At 46.8% G+C, this 19163-nt stretch overlaps 1 protein-coding gene across 5 annotated transcripts in view; it reads left to right on the forward strand.

Annotated features, from left to right (window-relative positions):
• Nucleotides 1-6104: 6104 nt before the first annotated feature.
• Nucleotides 6105-19163, forward strand: part of SLC37A3 (solute carrier family 37 member 3) — a 55267-nt gene continuing 42208 nt past the window's right edge. For 4 of the 5 annotated variants that reach the window (XR_010322593.1, XR_010322594.1, XM_064289648.1 and 1 more), the window contains exons 1-3: nt 6105-6197; nt 16724-16885; nt 18239-18347. Coding sequence is in view for 3 of the 5 variants with exons in the window: in XM_064289648.1 (XP_064145718.1) it covers nt 16797-16885; nt 18239-18347 (198 nt within the window). In the remaining 2 variants the exon portion in view is untranslated. Of the gene's footprint in view, nt 6198-16723; nt 16886-18236; nt 18348-18442; nt 18598-19163 lie in introns of those variants that run through there. The other variant, XM_064289647.1, reaches the window with a different exon arrangement.

Raw genomic sequence — 19163 nt, forward strand, 5'->3', positions numbered from 1 at the left:
GGCAGGGCCTAAAAACCGTTGAGGTCAGGTAGCAGGTGTTTTCTTCCTTCTGGTAATGGTTACTGTGCAAAGAGAAACAGTCAGCTGACTCAGCGCCAGCACTTGGAGAGCATCCAGAAGCAGAGACCAAACGGCGAAAGGTCCAGGTGGGTCTGGAAGTCCGGGAGCCGGAGACCGCCCCCCCCCCGCCCCACTCACCCACCAAGGTCTCTCTAGTACAGAAGGCGATTCAGAGGAATTGAGAGGGATGACACCGGGGCGGCGCGAACAGTCAAGTACTCGGCTACTGTCTTAGTCGCCTAGTGCTGCTACAGGAGAAGCACCACAAGTGCATAGCTTTAACAAAGAGAAATTAATTTTCTCACAATCCAGTAGGCCAGAAGTCCGAATTCAGGGCGCAGCTCTAGGGAAAGGCTTTCTCTCTCTACGGGATATGAAGGAGAGTCCTTGGGATGCATCAGTCTTCCCTCGGTCTGGAAGCGTCTCAGCACAGGAACCTCAGGTCCAAAGGACGCGCTCTGCTCCTGGGGCTGCTTTCTTGGTGGTATGAGGACCCCCACTCTCTGCTTGCCTCTCTCCCCTATATCTCAGAAGAGATTGGCCCAAGACACCACCCAATCTTGTAGACCTCATCAACACAACTGCCACCAATCCATCCCATTACGTCACAGTGATAGGATCCACAACGCATAGGAAAATCACATAACATTGTGGACAATCACACAATACTCAGAGTCATAGCCCAGCCAAGCTGACAGACATCCTTGAGGGATACAATTCAATCCATGACATCCCACCTTTTGCTCCCCAAAAATTCATGTCCTTGCCACATGTAAAACACATTCACCCCATCATATTATAGCAAAAGTCTTAAATCAACTCCAAGTCCAAAATCCAAAAATTCCTCTTCATCTGGAATCTAGAATATAAGTTATCTGCTTCCAAAGGTACCGTGGCAGAACAGGCACAAGCTAGCTAGACAGTTCCATTAAAAATAGGAGAAATTGGATGGAAAGAAGGCATAATAGGCACCAAGCAAGTCAGCAGAATACATTACATTAGCCCTCCAGGCTTGAAAATAGTATTCTGTTCTCTGAGACCATTTACACAATGACCCTGCCCTCCAGACTCTATTGGCTACACTCTCTGGATTCTGAGTGGAGGCCCCTTAGCTTTGGACTTCAGCTCTGCTTTCCAGGCCCACTGGGACGGCCACTCTGCCCCCCTTGTCTTTAGGCACACCATTCTCCTAGTCCATCAGAGTGGCGACTCCACCAGAGGCCATGGCTCCCACCCTTTGAAACCCCATAAGTCCAGGACATACCTTTTTTTTTTTTTTTTAATAATTTTTATTGTGCTTTAAGTGAAAGTTTACAAATCAAGTCAGTCTCTCACACAAAAACTTGTATACACCTTGCTACATACTTCCAATTACTCTCCCCCTAATGAGACAGCCCACTCCCTCCCTCCACTCTCTGTTTTCGTGTCCATTTTGTCAGCTTCTAACCCCCTCTACCCTCTCATCTCCCCTCCAGGCAGGAGATGCCAACACAGTCTCAAGTGTCCACCTGATCCAAGAAGCTCACTCCTCACCAGCATCCCTCTCCAACTCATTGTCCAGTCCAATCCATGTCTGAAGAGTTGGCTTGGGGAGTGGTTCCTGTCCTGAGCCAACAGAGGGCCTGGGGGCCATTACCACCTGGGTCCTCCTAGTCTCAGTTAGACCATTAAGTCTGGTCTTATGAGAATTTGGAGTCTGCATCCCCCTGCTCTCCTGCTCCCTCAGGGGTTCTCTGTTGTGCTCCCTGTCAGGGCAGTCATCAGTTGTAGGCGGGTACCATCTAGTTCTTCTGGCAGGACATATCTTTTGGGATTGAGGCATCTTCGCTTCCTGTGTTCCTTGTCTCTTCAACTTCTGCTTCCTGGTTTCTTGGCCTTTTGGATCCTCGGACCTCACACCCACATCTGCCCTGCTGGGGCAAGAGCTCCAAAGCTCTGTAGCTCCACTGATAATTGCCTGGAGGCACCCCACTCTGCCAGTAAACTTTGGCCAGAAGGCACTCAGCACTCTCACTCCATGGGCTGGCAAGCCTAGCTCCACCGATTAAGTGCCCAGAGGCACCCCACTCCACCAGGAAGCCCCCTGTGCACAGGCACTTGGCTCTCTTGATCCATGGGTGGGCTCCAGCACTGTCTGGTGTTCATCTGCTGGTTCTGCTGCTGCCAGTTCACTGCTGCTGTTTATTACCGTCTGTGCCTTCTCTTGTGTTAATAGTTCTCCTCACTTCCTTCTGAGTCTTCTATCCATTCGTGGTTTCAAAACCGCTTCCACATTTTAGTTATCTGTTAGAGCAGCATCCCACTCCCAGTACCAAATTCTGCCGTAGTTATCTAGTGCTGCTATGACAGAAATAGCACCAGTAGATGGCTTTAACAAAGAGAAGTTTATTTTCTCACAGTCCAGTAGGCTAGAAGTCTGAATTCAGGGCACCGGCTCCAGGGAAAGACTTTTTCTCTGTGTCAGCTCTGGAGGAAGGTCCTTGTGATGCATCAGTCTTCCCTTGGTCTGGGAGCATCTCAATGCAGAAACCCACGTCCAAAGGATGCACTCTGCTCCTGGCACTGCTTTCTTGGTGGTATGGGGTCCCCCACTCTCTGCTGGCTTCTCTCCCAAGACACCACCCAATCTTGTAGACCTCGTCAACACAGTGGCTGCCAATCCATCCCGTTACATCACAGTGATAGGATCCACAACTCAAAGGAAAACACATAAAATGGTGGACAATCACATAAAATGGCGGACGGTCACACAACACTGAGAGTCATGGCCCAGCCAAGCAGACAGACATCCTTTGGGGGACACAATTCAATCCATGACAGCTACCGACTGCAACATTGGTGGTTCAAACCCACCTAGAGGCACCTCGAAAGAAAGTCCTGGTGATCTGCTTTTGAAGGTCACAGTCTTGAAAACGCTGTGGAGCACAGTTCTACTCTGTAGCACATGGGGTCACCATGAGTCAGAATTGACTAGACAGCAACCGGTTGGTTGGGTTATGGGGAAGCCACAGGAAAGGGCAGGTCAGAGAGATGGCTTGGAGGGAAACCCCAGACCTTACCCTCCTTGATTCTGAGAATTCTCTACAGGTAGAGGAAATGCAGCAACAAGGAAGGGGAATGTTGGTCGATGTGAATTTACAACCTGGATGGATCTCATCATTATAGTATGGAATTAAGAAGAGCCACAAACAAAAGGCTACACAATGTGACTCTGTTTAAAGTTCACAAACAAGCAAAAGCCTTTAAAAAGAAAAATAAGGAAATGATTGCCATGAAAGTCAGGATACCTGGGACGGAGGGAGGTTTTTTTTTTTTTAACTTTTACTGAGCTTCAAGTGAACGTTTACAAATCAAGTCAGACTGTCACATATAAGTTTATATACATCTTACTCCGTACACCCACTTGCTCTCCCCCTAATGTGTCAGCCCTTCCAGTCTCTCCTTTCGTGACAATTTGCCAGCTTCCAACTCTCTCTATCCTCCCATCCCCCCTCCAGACAGGAGATGCCAACACAGTCTCAAGTGTGATGGAGGGAGTTTTGATGGAAAAAGACACACAGGAATCTCTAGGGTGCCCACAATGCCCCATTTCTTGACCTGAGTGGTGATGACACAGGTTATATAATTTGTCATACATGTGTATATATTCACACACATACATACACACACGTGTATATATATGTACATATACACATATATATTTCACAATGTGTTTTTAAAAGTAAACGTGCCGTGCTTTGGCTGATTTATTTTTGCTCACCCGGCTGTCACTTTGACCCACCACCCTAGCTCAGTCACACCATCAGGTGGCTGAAGGTGAAACCACTGTGACATTGACAGAGCCAGGAGGGCAGGGGACTTCTCCTGGCAGAGGACCCCTTTTAGCAGGGTACATGTGTGGTGAAGTCTTTCATTTTTGCTTGAGGATGTCAGGATCATTTTGTGTGTGTGCGTGTTACGTGAAAGTTTATGGAGCATATTAGATTCCCATTCAATAGTCTGTACATAAAGTGTCCCTGACATTGGTTTCATTTCCACCATGTGTCAGCATTCTCTGTATTTCCTCCCTCGGTTCCTCTTTTCCTTTCGTTCTGAATTTCTAACCCTTCCTGCCTTTCCTTCTTCCTAAGGAGCACATTTTTATTGACTATGCAAAGGCATTCAACTGTGTTGATCATAACAAATTATAGGTAACATTGTGAAGAATGGGAATTCCAGAACTCTTAATTGCGCTCATGCAAAACCTGTACATAGACCAAGAGGCAGTCGTTCGAACAGAACTAGGGGATACTGCTTGGTTTAAATTTGGGAAAGGGGTGTGTCAGCATTGAATTTTTTCACCATACTTATTCAATCTGTATGCTGAGCAAATAATCTAAGAATGTGGACTATATTAAGAAGAATGGGGTATCAGGACTGAAGGAAGTCTCATTAACAACCTGTGATAGGCAGATAACACAACTTTGCTTGCTGAAAGTGAAGAGGACTTGAAGCACTTACTGATGAAGATCAATCTTCAGTATAGATTACACCTCAACATAAAGAAAACAAAAATCCTCACAACTGGGCCAATAAGCAACATCATGATAAAGGGAGAAAATAGTGAAGTTGTCAAGGATTTCATTTTACTTGGATCCACAATCAATGTACAAGAAATCAAACAAAGTATTGCATTGGGCAAATCTGTTGCTAAAGATCTCTTTAAAATGTTAAAAAGCAAAGATGTCACTTTGAGGACTAAGGTGTACTTGACCCAAGCCACGATATTTTCAATCACCTCGTGTACATACTAAAACTGGACAATTTATAAGACCAAAGGAGAATTGATGTCTTTGAATTATTGTGTTGGCAAAGAATATTGAATATACCATGGACTGCCAGAAAAATGAACAAATCTGTCTTGGAAGAAGTACAGACAGGATGATTCTTAGAAGCAAGGATGGTGAGACTTCATCTCACATACTTTGGACATGTCATCAGAAGGGAACAGCCCGTAAAGAAAGCCATCATGCTTGGTAGAGGGTCAGCGAAAAAGAGGAAGACCTGCAAGGAGATGGACTGACACAGTGGCTGCAACCATGGACTCAAGCATGATTGTGAGGATGGCCCAGGATCTGGCAGCGTTTAGTTCTGCTGTACATAGAGTCTCTATAGGCTGGAATCCACTCAAGGGCACCTAACAACAATTGTTTGGCTGGAAGGTGGTCTCCGCCAATGCCTTCAGTTCTAGGTCAGAAGGGTGTCTTAGGGCCATAGTTTTGGGGGTTTCTCCAGTGTCTGTCAGACCAGTAAGTCTGGTCTTTTTTAATGAATTTGGTATTTTGTTATACATTTTCCTCCCGCTCTGTCCGGACCATCTGTTGTGATCCCAGTCAGAGGGGTTGGTAACGGTGCCAGGCACCACGTAGTTCTTCTGGTTTCAGGGTGGTGTAATGGTTCATGCGGTCCATTAGTCCTCTGGACTGAGTGCTCCCTTGAGTCTTTGGTTTTCTTCACTCTCCTTTGCTCCAGGAGGCTTCCAGGACCTTAACGTTCACTTATTTATCTGGGTGGGTGGGTGGGTGCACAACAGTGACTGACGCCGGCGTCGAAGGGCCCTAACTGCACGGGCCGCTTCTGGGACTTAACTGAAAGGAAACCTCAGGGCAGGTCATAGCACGCGAATACGTTACTGTCCATAAAAGCAAAGAGCGAACGAAGCTCTTTTTTAAACAATTTGCCCTTACGCACCACGTCTCCCCAGGTTATATCCTTCCACCGGAGGGGGACCACCCCTTACCTATCCCGCCCAGCAGCAACCCTCGCCGGGGCCCTCCAGGAACCGGGTGCCGGCCGCCGGAAGTCCCCCTGCCCGAATGAGAAGTCCCCCGCCCTCTCGCGCAGGTGAAGCCGCGGGGCGGACTACAACTCCCAGCGTGCCCCGCGGCCCGGCGAGTCACGTGGGTGCCCGGAAACCCTGGCTCGGCCCGGGATGAGGTGGCGGCCGGGGCGGGGCGGACCGGCGGAGCGGGCGGAGCGGCGGAGGTGCTGCGGTCTCGGGGGCGCGGGCCGCGGCGGGAGGGGGCCGGAGCCGAGAGGGGCCGGAGCCCGGCGGGACAGGGGCGCGAGGCGCTGCGGAGATGGAGCAGCAGCCGCCGGTGGGTGTGGCGCCGCGGGCGGCCTCCCGGTGCGGGGCTGGCGGGGCCGGGAGGACCGAGAGGGAAGGGCGGGGGCCGCAGGGATCCCCGGGTTCCACACCCCCCCGCGGCCGCCGAGCCCGATGGGTTTGGACTCAGCCAGCAAAGGGGCTGTGGTGTAGCCCAGGTGAGGGGCCACGTCCCAGGTAGGGCGGGGGAGCTTTCGGGAAGGGCGTACACAGGCCAACGAGGGAGTGGGATTGAGTGTGATCACTGGGGTTCGCCTTTTCCTTAGCTGCCATTATCTCCTTCAAGGAATTTGGCCAAATTACCTGTCGTTTCCATTGCGGAGTCTGGGCTGTCCATACTCATTTTGACCGGGCTAATGGGAATGTTTGTTTTTTTTTTTTTAATGGGAATGTGTCCACAGGGTGTTTGGTGTATCCTGAAATAAAAACTGAAGGCTCGATCGTGGTAACTTTACTGAGATGTTTGTAGGGAGAAGCATTTATTCCTAGGGTGAGCAAAGTCCGATTCTTACTGCTGTCTTCTTTCTCCACTACTCTATTTCCACCTCCACACAAGCTTGAATTTGTGTATGTAGTTGTCGGGGAAACCCTGGTGGCACAGTGGTTAAGAGTTGGCTGCTAAGCAAAAGGTCAGCAGTTCGAATCCACCAGGCGCTCCTTGGAAACCCTTTGGGGCAGTTCTGCTCTGTCCTGTAGGGTTACTGTGAGTTGGAATCCACTCGAGGGCAATGGGTGGTGGTGGGTGTAGTTTTGGGGGGAGGGAGTGTCTCCTGTGCCTTGGTGGTGCTTGAATTATTTCTTTCTGGTTTGTTGAATATTTGCCAGATGACAGGCACTATGCTAAGCACTCTATATAAATTCTCTCATTTAATCCTTCAGTGAGGAAATGGAAGCTCAAAAAAGTTAATTGAGTGGAGGGTCTTGGATTCAAACGTGAACTTTAATGTCTCTCTGTGGTCCACAGTTGGCTTGGTTCCTTGAATGAGCCTTTCTTTTGTTAATCTTCGATTCTAGTCTCTGCATCAATCAGAAAAAAGACCCTGAGACAAATACTTTTATGAAATTGAGGTCAATCTCATTGTTGCTTTCTGGCTGTCAGGATCGTGGTCCTTGTTCATTGTTTAATCTGTTCATCAGTGAGAATGACATGTCACTACATTGATCAGAGATTTTTATCTTGAGAACTCATTTTTGGAGCATGTTCAAAATAAGTAGCAAGAATGCTTTTGGGAATCCTGGATTAAGATGAGAAAATTTTTACAGATAAGTGCTATGTATTTTACACCTGTGGTACTGAAACAATTTAAGGAGAAGAATTATAGGAAAACTGTTGCATTTTGAATGAAAGAATTTATGTGGTATAGGTAAACTGCTTCAGCTTAGACAGCGGGATTATACTCATATGGCAAGATGCAGTGCAGTGACTTGCTTCATGTGGCCCTTCTAGCCATGGTCTTTGTAACTCACATGCAGTGACTGAGTAGGACTATGCAGATAAGGTATATGGAACATAAATGAAGGGATTGGTCAGTTTTGCCATCCCCTAGACTTAGAGCCATCCCAGAGGCAATAAGGAGAGAATCTCACCACCACCAAGGAAGAAGAGCCAAGAGCGAAGTCCGTCTTTTGGCCCTGGGATCCCTGCACTGAGAAGCTCCTGGAACCAGGAGACTGTGAGAGAGAGACAGAGAAAGGCCTGTCTTCCAAGGAACCTCTGGGTGGGTTCAAACCGTCTACTCAAAATTAATAACCAAAAAACCCAGCCTTTCCAATTCAGGCATCAGCTCAGGCAGCCCCCTCCCCCATCCTAGCTTCCCTCCACCAATACCTGCCTGTCAACCCTTTGCCAAAGCCTGCTCCCTACCCCTAACCCTGCTACTTCACTACAAGGACCAGGTTATACAAGACTTTGAAGGCTGTTGTAGTTATCTAGTGCAGCTATAACAGAAGTACCACATGTGGATGGCTTTAACAAACAAAGATTATTCTCACACAGTCTAGGAGCCTTAGGAGTCCAAATTCAGGGTGCCAGTTCTAGGGGAAGGCTTACTTCTCTGTCGGCTCTGAAGGAAAGTCCTTGTCATCAGTCTTCCCCTGGTCTAGGAGCTTCTCTGGATAGGAACCCCCGGTCCAAAGGACACGCTCTGCTCCTGGTGCTAATTTCTTGGTGGTATGAGGTCCCTCTGTCTCTCTGCTTGCTTCTCTTTTATATCTCAAAATGGACTGATTTAAGACACATCCTAATCTTGTAGATTGGATCCTGTTCATTAACATCATAGAGGTGGGATTTACAGCACAGATGACACAATACTGGAAATTATGGCCTAGCCAAATTGACACACATTTTTTTTTTTAAACTTAATGCTCTTTTTTTTTTTTATTAACTTTTATTGAGCTTCAAGTGAACGTTTACAAATCAAGTCAGTCTGTCACATATAAGTTAATATACATCTTACTCCTTACTCCCACTTGCTCTCCCCCTAATGAGTCAGCCCTTCCAGTCTCTCCTTTCGTGAAAACTTTGGCAGCCTCCAACTCTCTATATCCTCCCATCCCCCCTCCAGACAGGAGATGCCAACACAGTCTCAAGTGTCCACCTGATATTATTAGCTCACTCTTCATCAGCATCTCTCTCCCATCCACTGTCCAGTCCCTTTCATGTCTGATGAATCGTCTTCAGGGATGGTTCCCGTCCTGTGCCAACAGAAGGTTTGGGGACCATGACCGCCGGGATTCCTCTAGTCACATCCAGACCATTAAGTATGGTCTTTTTATGAGAATGTGGGGTCTGCATCCCACTGATCTGCTCCCTCAGGGGTTCTCTATTGTGCTCCCTGTGAGGGCAGTCATCGATTATGGCCGGGCACCAACTAGTTCTTCTGTTCTCAGGATAATGTAGGTCTCTGGTTCATGTGGCCCTCTCTGTCTCTTGGGCTCTTAGTTGTCGTGTGACCTTGGTGTTCTTCATTCTCCTTTGCTCCAGGTGGGCTGAGACCAGTTGATGCATCTTAGATGGCCGCTTGTTAGCTTTTAAGACCCCAGACGCCACATTTCAAAGTGGGATGCAGAGTGTTTTCATAATAGAATTATTTTGCCAATTGACTTAGAAGTCCCCTTAAACCATGGTTCCCAAACTCCTGCCCTTGCTTCGCTGACCTTTGAAGTATTCAGTTTATCCCGGAAACTTCTTTGCTTTTGGTCCAGTCCAGTCCAGTTGAGCTGACCTTCCATGTATTAAGTGTTGTCCTTCCCTTCACCTAAAGCAGTTCTTTTCAGCTAATTAATCAGTAAAAAAACCCTCTCCCTCCCTCCCTCCCTCCCCCCCTCGTAACCACAAAAGTATGTGTTCTTCTCAGTTTATACTATTTCTCAAGATCTTATAAGGGTGGTCTTATACAATATTTGTCCTTTTGCCTCTGTCTGATTTCGCTCAGCACAATGCCTTCCAGGTTCCTCCATGTTATGAAATGTTTGACAGATTCATCACTGTTCTTTATTGATGCGTAGTATTCCATTGTTGACACACATTTTGCAGAGACACAATTCAGTCCATAACAAAAGTTACAGCAAAGTGTTGGTGTTTTTATCTGAGAGTCTTGGGAACCACCAAAGGATCTGAAGCAGGGGAACGACAGCTGATTTGTGTTTTACGATATACTTCTGGCGAAGGAGGATTAGTGGGGAGAGGGAAGGGGAGGAGCAGAAATGGGGAAACCATGCAGGAAGCAGTTGCGGTGTCTCAGCGGGAGAGTTTGGTGGTTTATTCTAGGGGGGAGGTGATGGGGAGGAGAGAGTGGGCTTGCGATGTATTTGGAGATAAAAAGGACTGGACCCAGTAATGGGTTGGATGAGGAAGTTGAGAGAAAAGGAGACATGCCTTGAACAACTAGCAGGAATGGTGGTACCATTTACTGAGATGGGGCGTCCCAGGGAGGAACAGGCTGAGAGAGAGGAAATGAAGAATTCTGTTTTAGATTAAGCTGGTTGCCGTTGAGTTGATTCCAATCCATGGCGACCGCAGGTGTGTCCGAGTAGAACTGTTCCCTAGTGTTTTTAGTGGCTGATTTCTCAGAAGTAGATGGCCGGGCCTTTCTTCTGAGATATCTCTGGGGGAACTCGAGCCATATAAATAGTGATATCGAGTGGTCAGTTGGCTGTACTGTTTGGAACCCTGGGGGGTCTGAGTTGGGAGTCAGCATAAAGCTGTGGTACTGGGTGAAGTGAGATGTCCGAAGTTGAAGAGAGAAGTATGGAATAGTGGCTCAGGTTGAGAAAGCTCAGTAATTGGGGAAGTGCAAGAGTCTTGGTGGGCAGAGTTACATGCGCTTTGAGGTTTGTGGTTTTCACTCAAAAAAACTGAAATCAGCCAAATTTCATGATTTCTCTCTGGCCAAACTGAGCTGCTTGGGTGCAGGGAAGGAGAAGGACAGAGGTTTGTTGTTAGGTGCCATCAAGTCGCTTCTGACTCAAAGCAGTACCATGGGCAACAGAATAAAACGCTAGGACAGAGGCTAAAAAAAACCCAAACAAAACCCGTTTTTGTTGAGTTGATTCCAACTCATGGAGGGAGGCTAGGGAGCAGAAAGACTCATGGACAGAGGCTAGGGAGCAGAAGGACTCATGGACAGAGGCTAGGGAGCAGAAGGACTCATGGACAGAGGCTAGGGAGCAGAAGGACTCATGGACAGAGGCTAGGGAGCAGAAGGACTCATGGACAGAGGCTAGGGAGCAGAAGGACTCATGGACAGAGGCTAGGGAGCAGAAGGACTCATGGACAGAGGCTAGGGAGCAGGAAAGGCTGTCAGGAGAGAGAACAGATCCTAAGTTGGCTAGGAAGGAGGTGAGGCCCAGAGAGGGTAGTGAGTGATAACAACATGGCGAGGTTACTGAGTGCAGAGCCTTGTTGAGGTACAGTGGCCATTGGAGTGGGGAGTGTAAGCCATCTGGAAGGAAAGAAAGTGGTCTTCAAAAAGTGGGGTGTTTGATATCTAGGCTCCAGAGGTGCTGCAGTTTTTGGCGATGACCATGGAGTGGGCTTTACTGAGGGATGGGGGGAAAGGCTTGGTGATGGAGAGGGTGTGGAACTGGGGCCAGGGGACTAGACTGTCCACCTGGACAGAGGTGGTGGTGGAGAGGCAGAGTGGAATAGGAGCTGTCCACAGGTCCTCAGCAGTGGCCACTGTGAGGGGACAGCCGGCAGTCAGGCCTGGTGCCGGGAGTTGCAGAGCAGCTGGGGTCTGCAAGGTTTGGAGCAGGCGGTGGGGAACAAGGAGGACGCCCACACCTCCGTTGTCCTTAAGGTATGTCGGCTGGGAAGGATTGCTTCTTCTTGACCTCCATCTGGGGAAGGGGGGTCCTTGGGGTATCTGCTGAGGTGTCTGGCAAGTGTGTGCCAGGTAAGAAAGGCAAGGGTCAGGGCATGGGGAATTGTTTCCAGAGAGCGTGATAAGAGGGTTAGGGGTGGGGTGGGGGGAGGACGGGTCGGAGGTGATGTTCACCCCAGAGTGGGCCTGAGGTGCTGGGTACTTTTCATACGCTCCCCCTTTCCTGCTGGCCCCTCCCCTTTTCACCCTACAGTTTAAACTCTTCCCCAGAGTGTTCCAAGGACGAGACAGTGTTATGCGGGCTGGAATGGCCTCTGTCTGTGCACAGTGAACTTTTAGGAATGTTTTCTATCCCAAAGCAGAGTTTATAAGAAGGAGAGTCCTTAGCCACGTGACAGTACGAAGCCATTTGTACCTAGCACGGATTGCTCAGTACCGCGTCCCATTCTGGAAACACATGATCTTCTAGAAGCTTCCTTATACAGCAGATGTGTGGGTGATCGTGAGCTTGCTTTGACGGGTAGAGCGTGGCACAGTGGTTCCCATCCTTTTTGACTGTAAGAACTTTTTTTTTTCAAGGAACAGAAACTTATTTTCTCACAGTTCTAGAGGCTGGGAGTCTAAATTCAGTGTACTGGCTATGTCACTTCCTTCTGTGAGCTCTCTCGGGATTTCTGGTGGCTGCCGGCAATCCTTGGTGTCCCTTGACTTGTGGACAGATCCTCACATACCGTCTTCCTCCTGTGGTGACTGTATTTAGGTGTCTGCACTTCTCTTTTATAAAATCCCACTCAGAAGGGATTAGGATTAGGACCCACCCTTTTCCAGTATGGCATTGTTAACCGGTAACATCTGCAAAGAAAAACCCTATTTCCCCAAACAAGGTTGCATTCACCAGTAGATGGGTTAGGCCTTCACCATATCTTTTTTGGGGACACAAATCCATAACAGCAAGGTTGCTGTCATGGCCAGTATATTGGGGTCTTGATCAGAGGCAGAGTGTGTCAGTGGTTAAGTGTTCAGCTGCTAACCAAAAGATCGGCTGTTGGAATCCACCAACTGCCCCTTGGAAACCCTATGGGGCAGTTGGGAATCACTTGATGGAAACAGGTTTGGTTGTTTTTTTTTTTTCTGCTCACCCAAAAGGATTGTGTGTTATTACGTATGACGCTACATGTTATATCTTGAGTTTATGTCCTGTTTTAGGTGCTGTCTACACAATCCTTTCTCTTATAACGAATCTAATAATAGGCATTATTAGCCCATTGTTTCAGAAGAGGAAACTGAGCCTCTAAGAGTTGTGGTAACTTTTATAAGTTATGTGTGTAAGCTGTATATGTAAGCTGTGTATCACATAGCTAATAAATGGCAAAGACAAAATTAAAGAAGTATCAGATAGAATGCTTTTGGCTACAGTTAACAGAAAATGCTTCTAACTCAAATACAACTAACCCAGAATGATTTAATAGGATTTGTTATCCAACATAACCAAACGCCAAGAGGTCACGTGGCTATGCCAGTTGCTGTCGAGTCGATTCTGACTCACAGTGACCCCGCGTATATCAGAGTAGAACTGTACTATATAGTGTACTATATAGGGTTTTCAGTGGCTGATTTTTGGGAAGTAGATTGCCTGGCCTTTCTTCCGAGGGCGAGGTTTTTTTCTTTTATAACTTAATTTTTGTTTTTCTCACATGATAGTTGTATACTTAGTATCCATTGAATGAGAAAATACTAAATGACAAGTTGCCATGAATTCAGAAGCTCTTAGAGGAATGTTTTGTTAATGACGACAGTATTTACGTACGTGTGGAAAATGTTAAGACTTTTTTTTTAGTCTATATTTAGAGCAGTCAAGAAAGTGATCTTCAGGAAGCAGCATATTCTTGTCAGGTTCAGACTTGCCAGAAATGCTTGCTTCCCCAGGGCCCCGGAGCTCACAGATGACAAGTCACCGCTGTGATGTGTGGTATACATGTGCAAGGTGTTACTGTTAATTGCTGTAATTACATAGGACCAGTTGTTATGACAGCATTCATTTTAAGTGGCATTCTGCCAACAGGTGAAGGTTTCAAACTCTCTTCCCAATGTCATTATCAAGCCTTGTCTCCCCTGTCACTGTACGTAAGGAAAAGCTGGTTTATTTAGAAACGAAATCCGTATGGTCTCAAACAGCTCAGTAGTCTTTTAAAGCCTTTTTAAAAAAAAAAAATTAATGTTGTTGAAAATATACACAGCAAAACATACGGCAATTCAACAGTTTCTTCATGTACAATTCGGTGGCATTGATGACATCCTCCAAGTTGTGCAGCCATCCTCACCCTCCTTTTCTGCGTCTCTCCTCCCCCGTTGACTCACTGCCCCTTAAGGCTCCTGTCTAATCTGAGTTGCTTGCGTCAGCTTAATCTTGAATAGATTTTAAAAAGCGTATTGCTCAGGGCACACATTCTTTACTGGTTAAGCTTAACTATTGTTCGGTTTGAAGATGACTTAAGGGGATATTTTTGGTTTAAGTTTTAAAGATTATTTCAGGGCCATAGTTTCACAGGGGCTCATCCAGGCTCCATGGCTCCAGAAAGCCTGGAGCCATGAGAGTCTTAAATTCTGCTCTCCAGCTCCTCCCCTCTTTGATCTGGATTCTTCTATGGAATCTTCAATCCAGATGTTCGGTAATGGTAGCTGGGCACCATCCAGTCCCTCTGGTCTCACGGCAGAGGAGGCCCTTAAAGCTCCTGATGCAGCCGTGCACCCCCAAAACACAGTCGTCATGGCAGAAGCACTCGAATCCCAATCGATCAGGACATAGACATCTTTGGAATTATTTTATCTGATAAATGATAGAATTTCATATCCCATACCTTTTTGTGGGAGCCCTGGTGGTGCAGTGGTTTACAGCTACGGTGAAGTACAGCTACTAACCAAAAGGTCGGCAGTTCAAATCACCAGCCGCTCTTTAGAAACCCTATGGGGCATTTCTTCTCTGTCCTGTAGAGTCGCAGTGAGTGGGAAATGACGCCAATGGGTAACCCTTTTGTAAGGTTCTCAGCGCAATGTGTTAGGGTGGGAATGTGTTCGGTTCAAAGAACTGTGGTTTATTAAAAAAAAACAAAAAAAAAACCCATTGCCATCAAGTCAATGATGACTCATAGTAACCCTACAGGACAGAGTAGAACTGCCCCACGGGGGTTCCAGGGAGCCCCTGGCAGATTCAAACTGCTGACCTTTTGGTTCGCAGCCATAGATAGCACTTAACCACTGCGTCACCAGGGTTTACCCTGTGGGTTATAGAGAATGGCTAAAGCTTTGTTTTAACTGGTTTCCTGTTTAATTTCTGGGATGGAGGTAGATTTTAATAGTAACACTACTAGCTCTCATTTCTGTACCTTCCTGGAATTAACAGACAAAGTTTATTTACATTTTGTGAATGAAATTTCTATGGTTTTACTCTGTCCAAAATTTTGTTAGTGTTTTTTAGGGAAAACAATTTTCAGATGAAATTGGCTCCAGAGCAGTGGCTAAAACAATCATCTTAGTATCTCACACCCGTTATCTGTTTTAGCCTCAGGGCTCTGAGGAGAGAGGCCATTTTAGGATGGCCACCTGAGGTTCCTAGAGAGTAATTGGCTGGTCCGGGCCTGGCAGCCAGGAGTGGAGCAGCTGTAATGTGTCTGTAACTTTATCCCCTTTCATCCAGACTTGTGGGAATGGCCTTTCTGCAGGGCCCTTCACCCTTTCCGGTTTGGGTCCATCTAAATGACGGCACTGGGTGTTGGGTTTAGTAAGTAAGTGGTCACTGTGGAAACAGTCGTGTAGTTGTTGCAGGGCCAGTGAGCACGGGCCAGGAAGCAAAGCCCTGTGATCCTGTAGCTTGTACTGTACGGGGGGCCCAGGAGTGTGTCTCCTCGCCCCGACTGCTGTGGGGTACCTACCACACCAGTCATTCTGTTACTTTAATTTTTTCCCTAACATGGCTTTGCCAGTGCTGTGGGTGTCCCCCTCCCATTATAAAAGTTGTGTACATGTTCATCATAGAATTTTTAGGAAAGTACGTAGAAGAAAATAAAAATTGCCCATAATCCCCCAACCCAGAGAAAACGAACATATTCTGTATTTGTAAATTTTATATAAATGTACAGTTGCGATGATCGTAAATTATAGTCCACTTTTTTTCACTTGATAATTTCTCCTGTCATTAAAAATTTCTTTTAATTCATCCTGTCAAGAAATTACGTAGTATTTGGCTGTGTGGCTGTATCACAGCGTATGTAGTCATTGAGGTTGCTTCTGCAGGCTTGTAACTGGCGACATTTAGGTTTCGATGCTTTCTCTGTGGATAATTCTGCTGTCAGAGCCTGGGTGCAGCTTTCAGAGCCGACATCAGGTGGGAGGGAGGGGAGTGGTGGTGGGAGACAGACAACTCCGCCCGCCTCTTTCCACTTCCCCTCTTTCCACTTCCCCACGCAGCTGGCTTTAACTCTGTGAGAACCTCTTGGTCTGTATATCTGGATGCATCCATTTCTCCAGGGCTAGATCCCTGTGAACACGGGCAGATTGTTTTCCTAAGGGATTGTACTGATTTTTGCTTTTATCAGCAACTTGTGAAAGTTACACTCTCAGCTACTTTAAGTAGAATCCCTGTAAAGTGTGCAAACATTTGCTTGCTTTAATTATCATTTCTTATATTACTCGTGAGATCGGAACTTTTGTTTGTAAGTCTGATTATTTCCTTTGCTCACTTTTCTGTCAGAATTTGTGCTTGTCTTATCAGTTTGTGTGAACACCTTCTGTTAGGATATAATCTTTTGTCAAGGATTTTTTTTTTAGGACTAGCTAATACCTGTAACAAGTCCCTGGGTGGTGCAAATGGCTAAGGGCTTGACTAGTAGCCAAAAGGTTGGGGATTCGAACCCACCCAGAGGCACCTTGGAAGACAAGCCTGGCAATCTGCTTCTGAAAGGTCATAATCTTGAAAACCCTGTGGAGCTCAGTTCTGTTCTGCACACACGGGGCTGCCATAGTCTGGGTTGACTCGACGGCAACTGACAACAAGAACAATAGCTGTAAAACATAATTATCAGTGCAGTTTTCTGGTGTCAGTTAACCCATGAGGTTTTTTCAAGGTTATTGGTTATAAGTCAGTTTGGGGGTACTCTGCCTATTTTGAGTAATGCTGTGATGTGTTTCGTCTGTCCAGAAAGAGAAAGTGATGTAAGTCACTCACTCGCGAGACACAGAGGTCAGAGCTAAGAAGAAAGGCCAGGAGGAAGATGGCCTGGCCAGCTGGCTTTCGGAGAGGCACCCTCATCTCCCAGTTCAGCCATCACCACGTCGTTGTATTCCTGCTCACCTTCTTCAGGTAACCAGTTGCTAGGTTACCTAGGTTTTTGTTTTGTTTTTCCTTTTGAAGGTGATAGTGGATGGCAAGTGTCTAGTGTACTGATGGACGTGGGCTCATGGTGAAATAGACTAGATACTCCCGTGGTTGTCCTTTTTGGTCCACCTGATAACAGTAGTTCTCAACTTGGGGGTGACATGTCCCCCCAGGGCACATGTGACAATGTCTGGAGACATTTTTGGTCATCACACTGAGGGGAGGGATGCTGCTGGCATCTAGTGGGTAGAGAGACCAGGGGTGCTGCTACACATCCTACAGTGCACAGGACAGCCCCCACAACAAAGAATTCATAGGCCCAAAATGTCAATAGTGCTGAGATTGAGAAGCCCTGATGTAATATAAAGCCCTCTAGTTGTTAAAATCATAAAATCAGGAGCTGGAGAACAGGGGACATGCATATTCAGCGGGTGCCCTGTGTTACCTTGAGCAGGAGATGCCGTGAGACAATTGTAAGGAGCTCGGTGAACTAGTGTGAGAGCTCCACGGGTGTTAGCAGCCCGACCAGTCAGCATGACTGATGAAATTGTCCATGCTTGTGAGTCTGTGACCCTAAGTGGGCCATTTGGGGTTAAAAAACAAAAAACTAAACTCGTGGCCATCAAGGCAATTCCGACTCATAATGACCCTACAGGACAGAGTAGAACTGCCCCATAGACTTTCCAAGGAGCGGCTGGTGGATTTGAACTGCCAACCTTTTGGTTAGCAGCCAGGCTCTTAACCACCACGCCTTATTTCTAACACTGTGAATCAACTACTTTGATGATTTCTTCCGAGTGGATTTTATTATTAATCTTTATTGAAGGATCCACAAATGAGGATGATGATTTTATTTTAGGCAGAAATGAGGGAAAAGTTTCTCTATGTATGAGTTGTAATTTTGGGTGCTTGGTTTAGGGGATATTCATTTGTGGGATGGGGACGGGGAGGAGGCGTCAGGATGAGGAAAAGACGAGGATCCAAGGAAAGAGCTGCTGAGTGGCTACTGCAGTGACTCATGTGAGCGGTCAGTGGTTGATAAAGACTTACGCTTCTTTACAGAACGGCAGCGATGGTTGAAAGTAGGGTGGGATCAGCTGCACCTCCATCTACTAGCTCCTGGGATGAGCTGCGAGTGAACTTGGCTTGTAATGAAGACAACTACTTACGTTTTTCATTTTGTTTAGCAGAGACTGTCTCAGTTGATAGTTCTTATGAAACAAGCCTTCCCTGGCCTTTTAAAAAGTGTTCTGAGATTGAATAAAACAAACAGTGAGTTTATTGGATGCCGTTTTCTTTGGTTTCCATTCATCTGTATTTCTTCCCTCTCTTTTCTAGTTATTCATTGCTCCATGCTTCCAGGAAAACATTTAGCAATGTCAAAGTCAGTATCTCTAGGCAGTGGACCCCGACTGCTTTCAACAAGTCAGCCGAGCTGCCTGTGGAGGTAAGCAGGACTAAGTGCGGGGGTGGATTTAAGAAGGGAGCCCCCGCCCACCTCTAAAGTCTTGTAAGTTCTTTTTTGCATCCTCACCCACTCAGGATGCTGAAGTGGCTTACTCTTCCTCTGGCATCAACCCACACTCTCCACCTGGTTTCCAAGCCTGCTGGTACCCAGGCCCTTGCTGCCTGTCCAGCCAGCTCATTTCCCGATGCTTCGATGTCACACCACCCTGAGTCCTGGCAAGGCTGTTGCGGTTGAGTCTAGCACCACACTTGTTTCTGCCTTTGCGATCCTGCTCGCACCCTCGTGTGCTCTTTCGCCTTCTCTCCACTTGTCTGAATCCCGCCTTTCCCTTTGTGTTGGGGTAATAGGCCACTTCTTCAGTCAGGTTTTTTTCCAGCTCTACCGACTGTTCCCTCCTCTGAACAACTGCATGGTGTATTACATGGTTTAATATCTCAGTACTTAAATATTTTCCAATTGGTGTGTTTGTATCTTGCTTAAGCTCTTTGAAGTCAGGGAGTATGTATCTCCATCCCTTGTATTCATTACGGAGCAAGCAAATTCTCAGATGACAGTTTAGGACAGAGACGCTATCCTTTACAGTGCCCTGTCTTCATACAGGATGGTACAGGACCGGGCAGCGTTTTGTTCTGTTATATATAGGGTTGCTGTGAGTCGGACCGGCTTAATGGAGCCTACAACAAAGACGATGCCTTAATACACAAATCCACTCCATTCAGTCATTTCTACCTTATTTTATTTCTACTTAATGTAACACTGTGGATAGCTATTAATATTTAAAACTTATTTCCCCAT

The sequence above is a fragment of the Loxodonta africana genome, chromosome 8, assembly GCF_030014295.1.
Source record: "Loxodonta africana isolate mLoxAfr1 chromosome 8, mLoxAfr1.hap2, whole genome shotgun sequence".
NCBI lineage: Eukaryota > Metazoa > Chordata > Mammalia > Proboscidea > Elephantidae > Loxodonta > Loxodonta africana.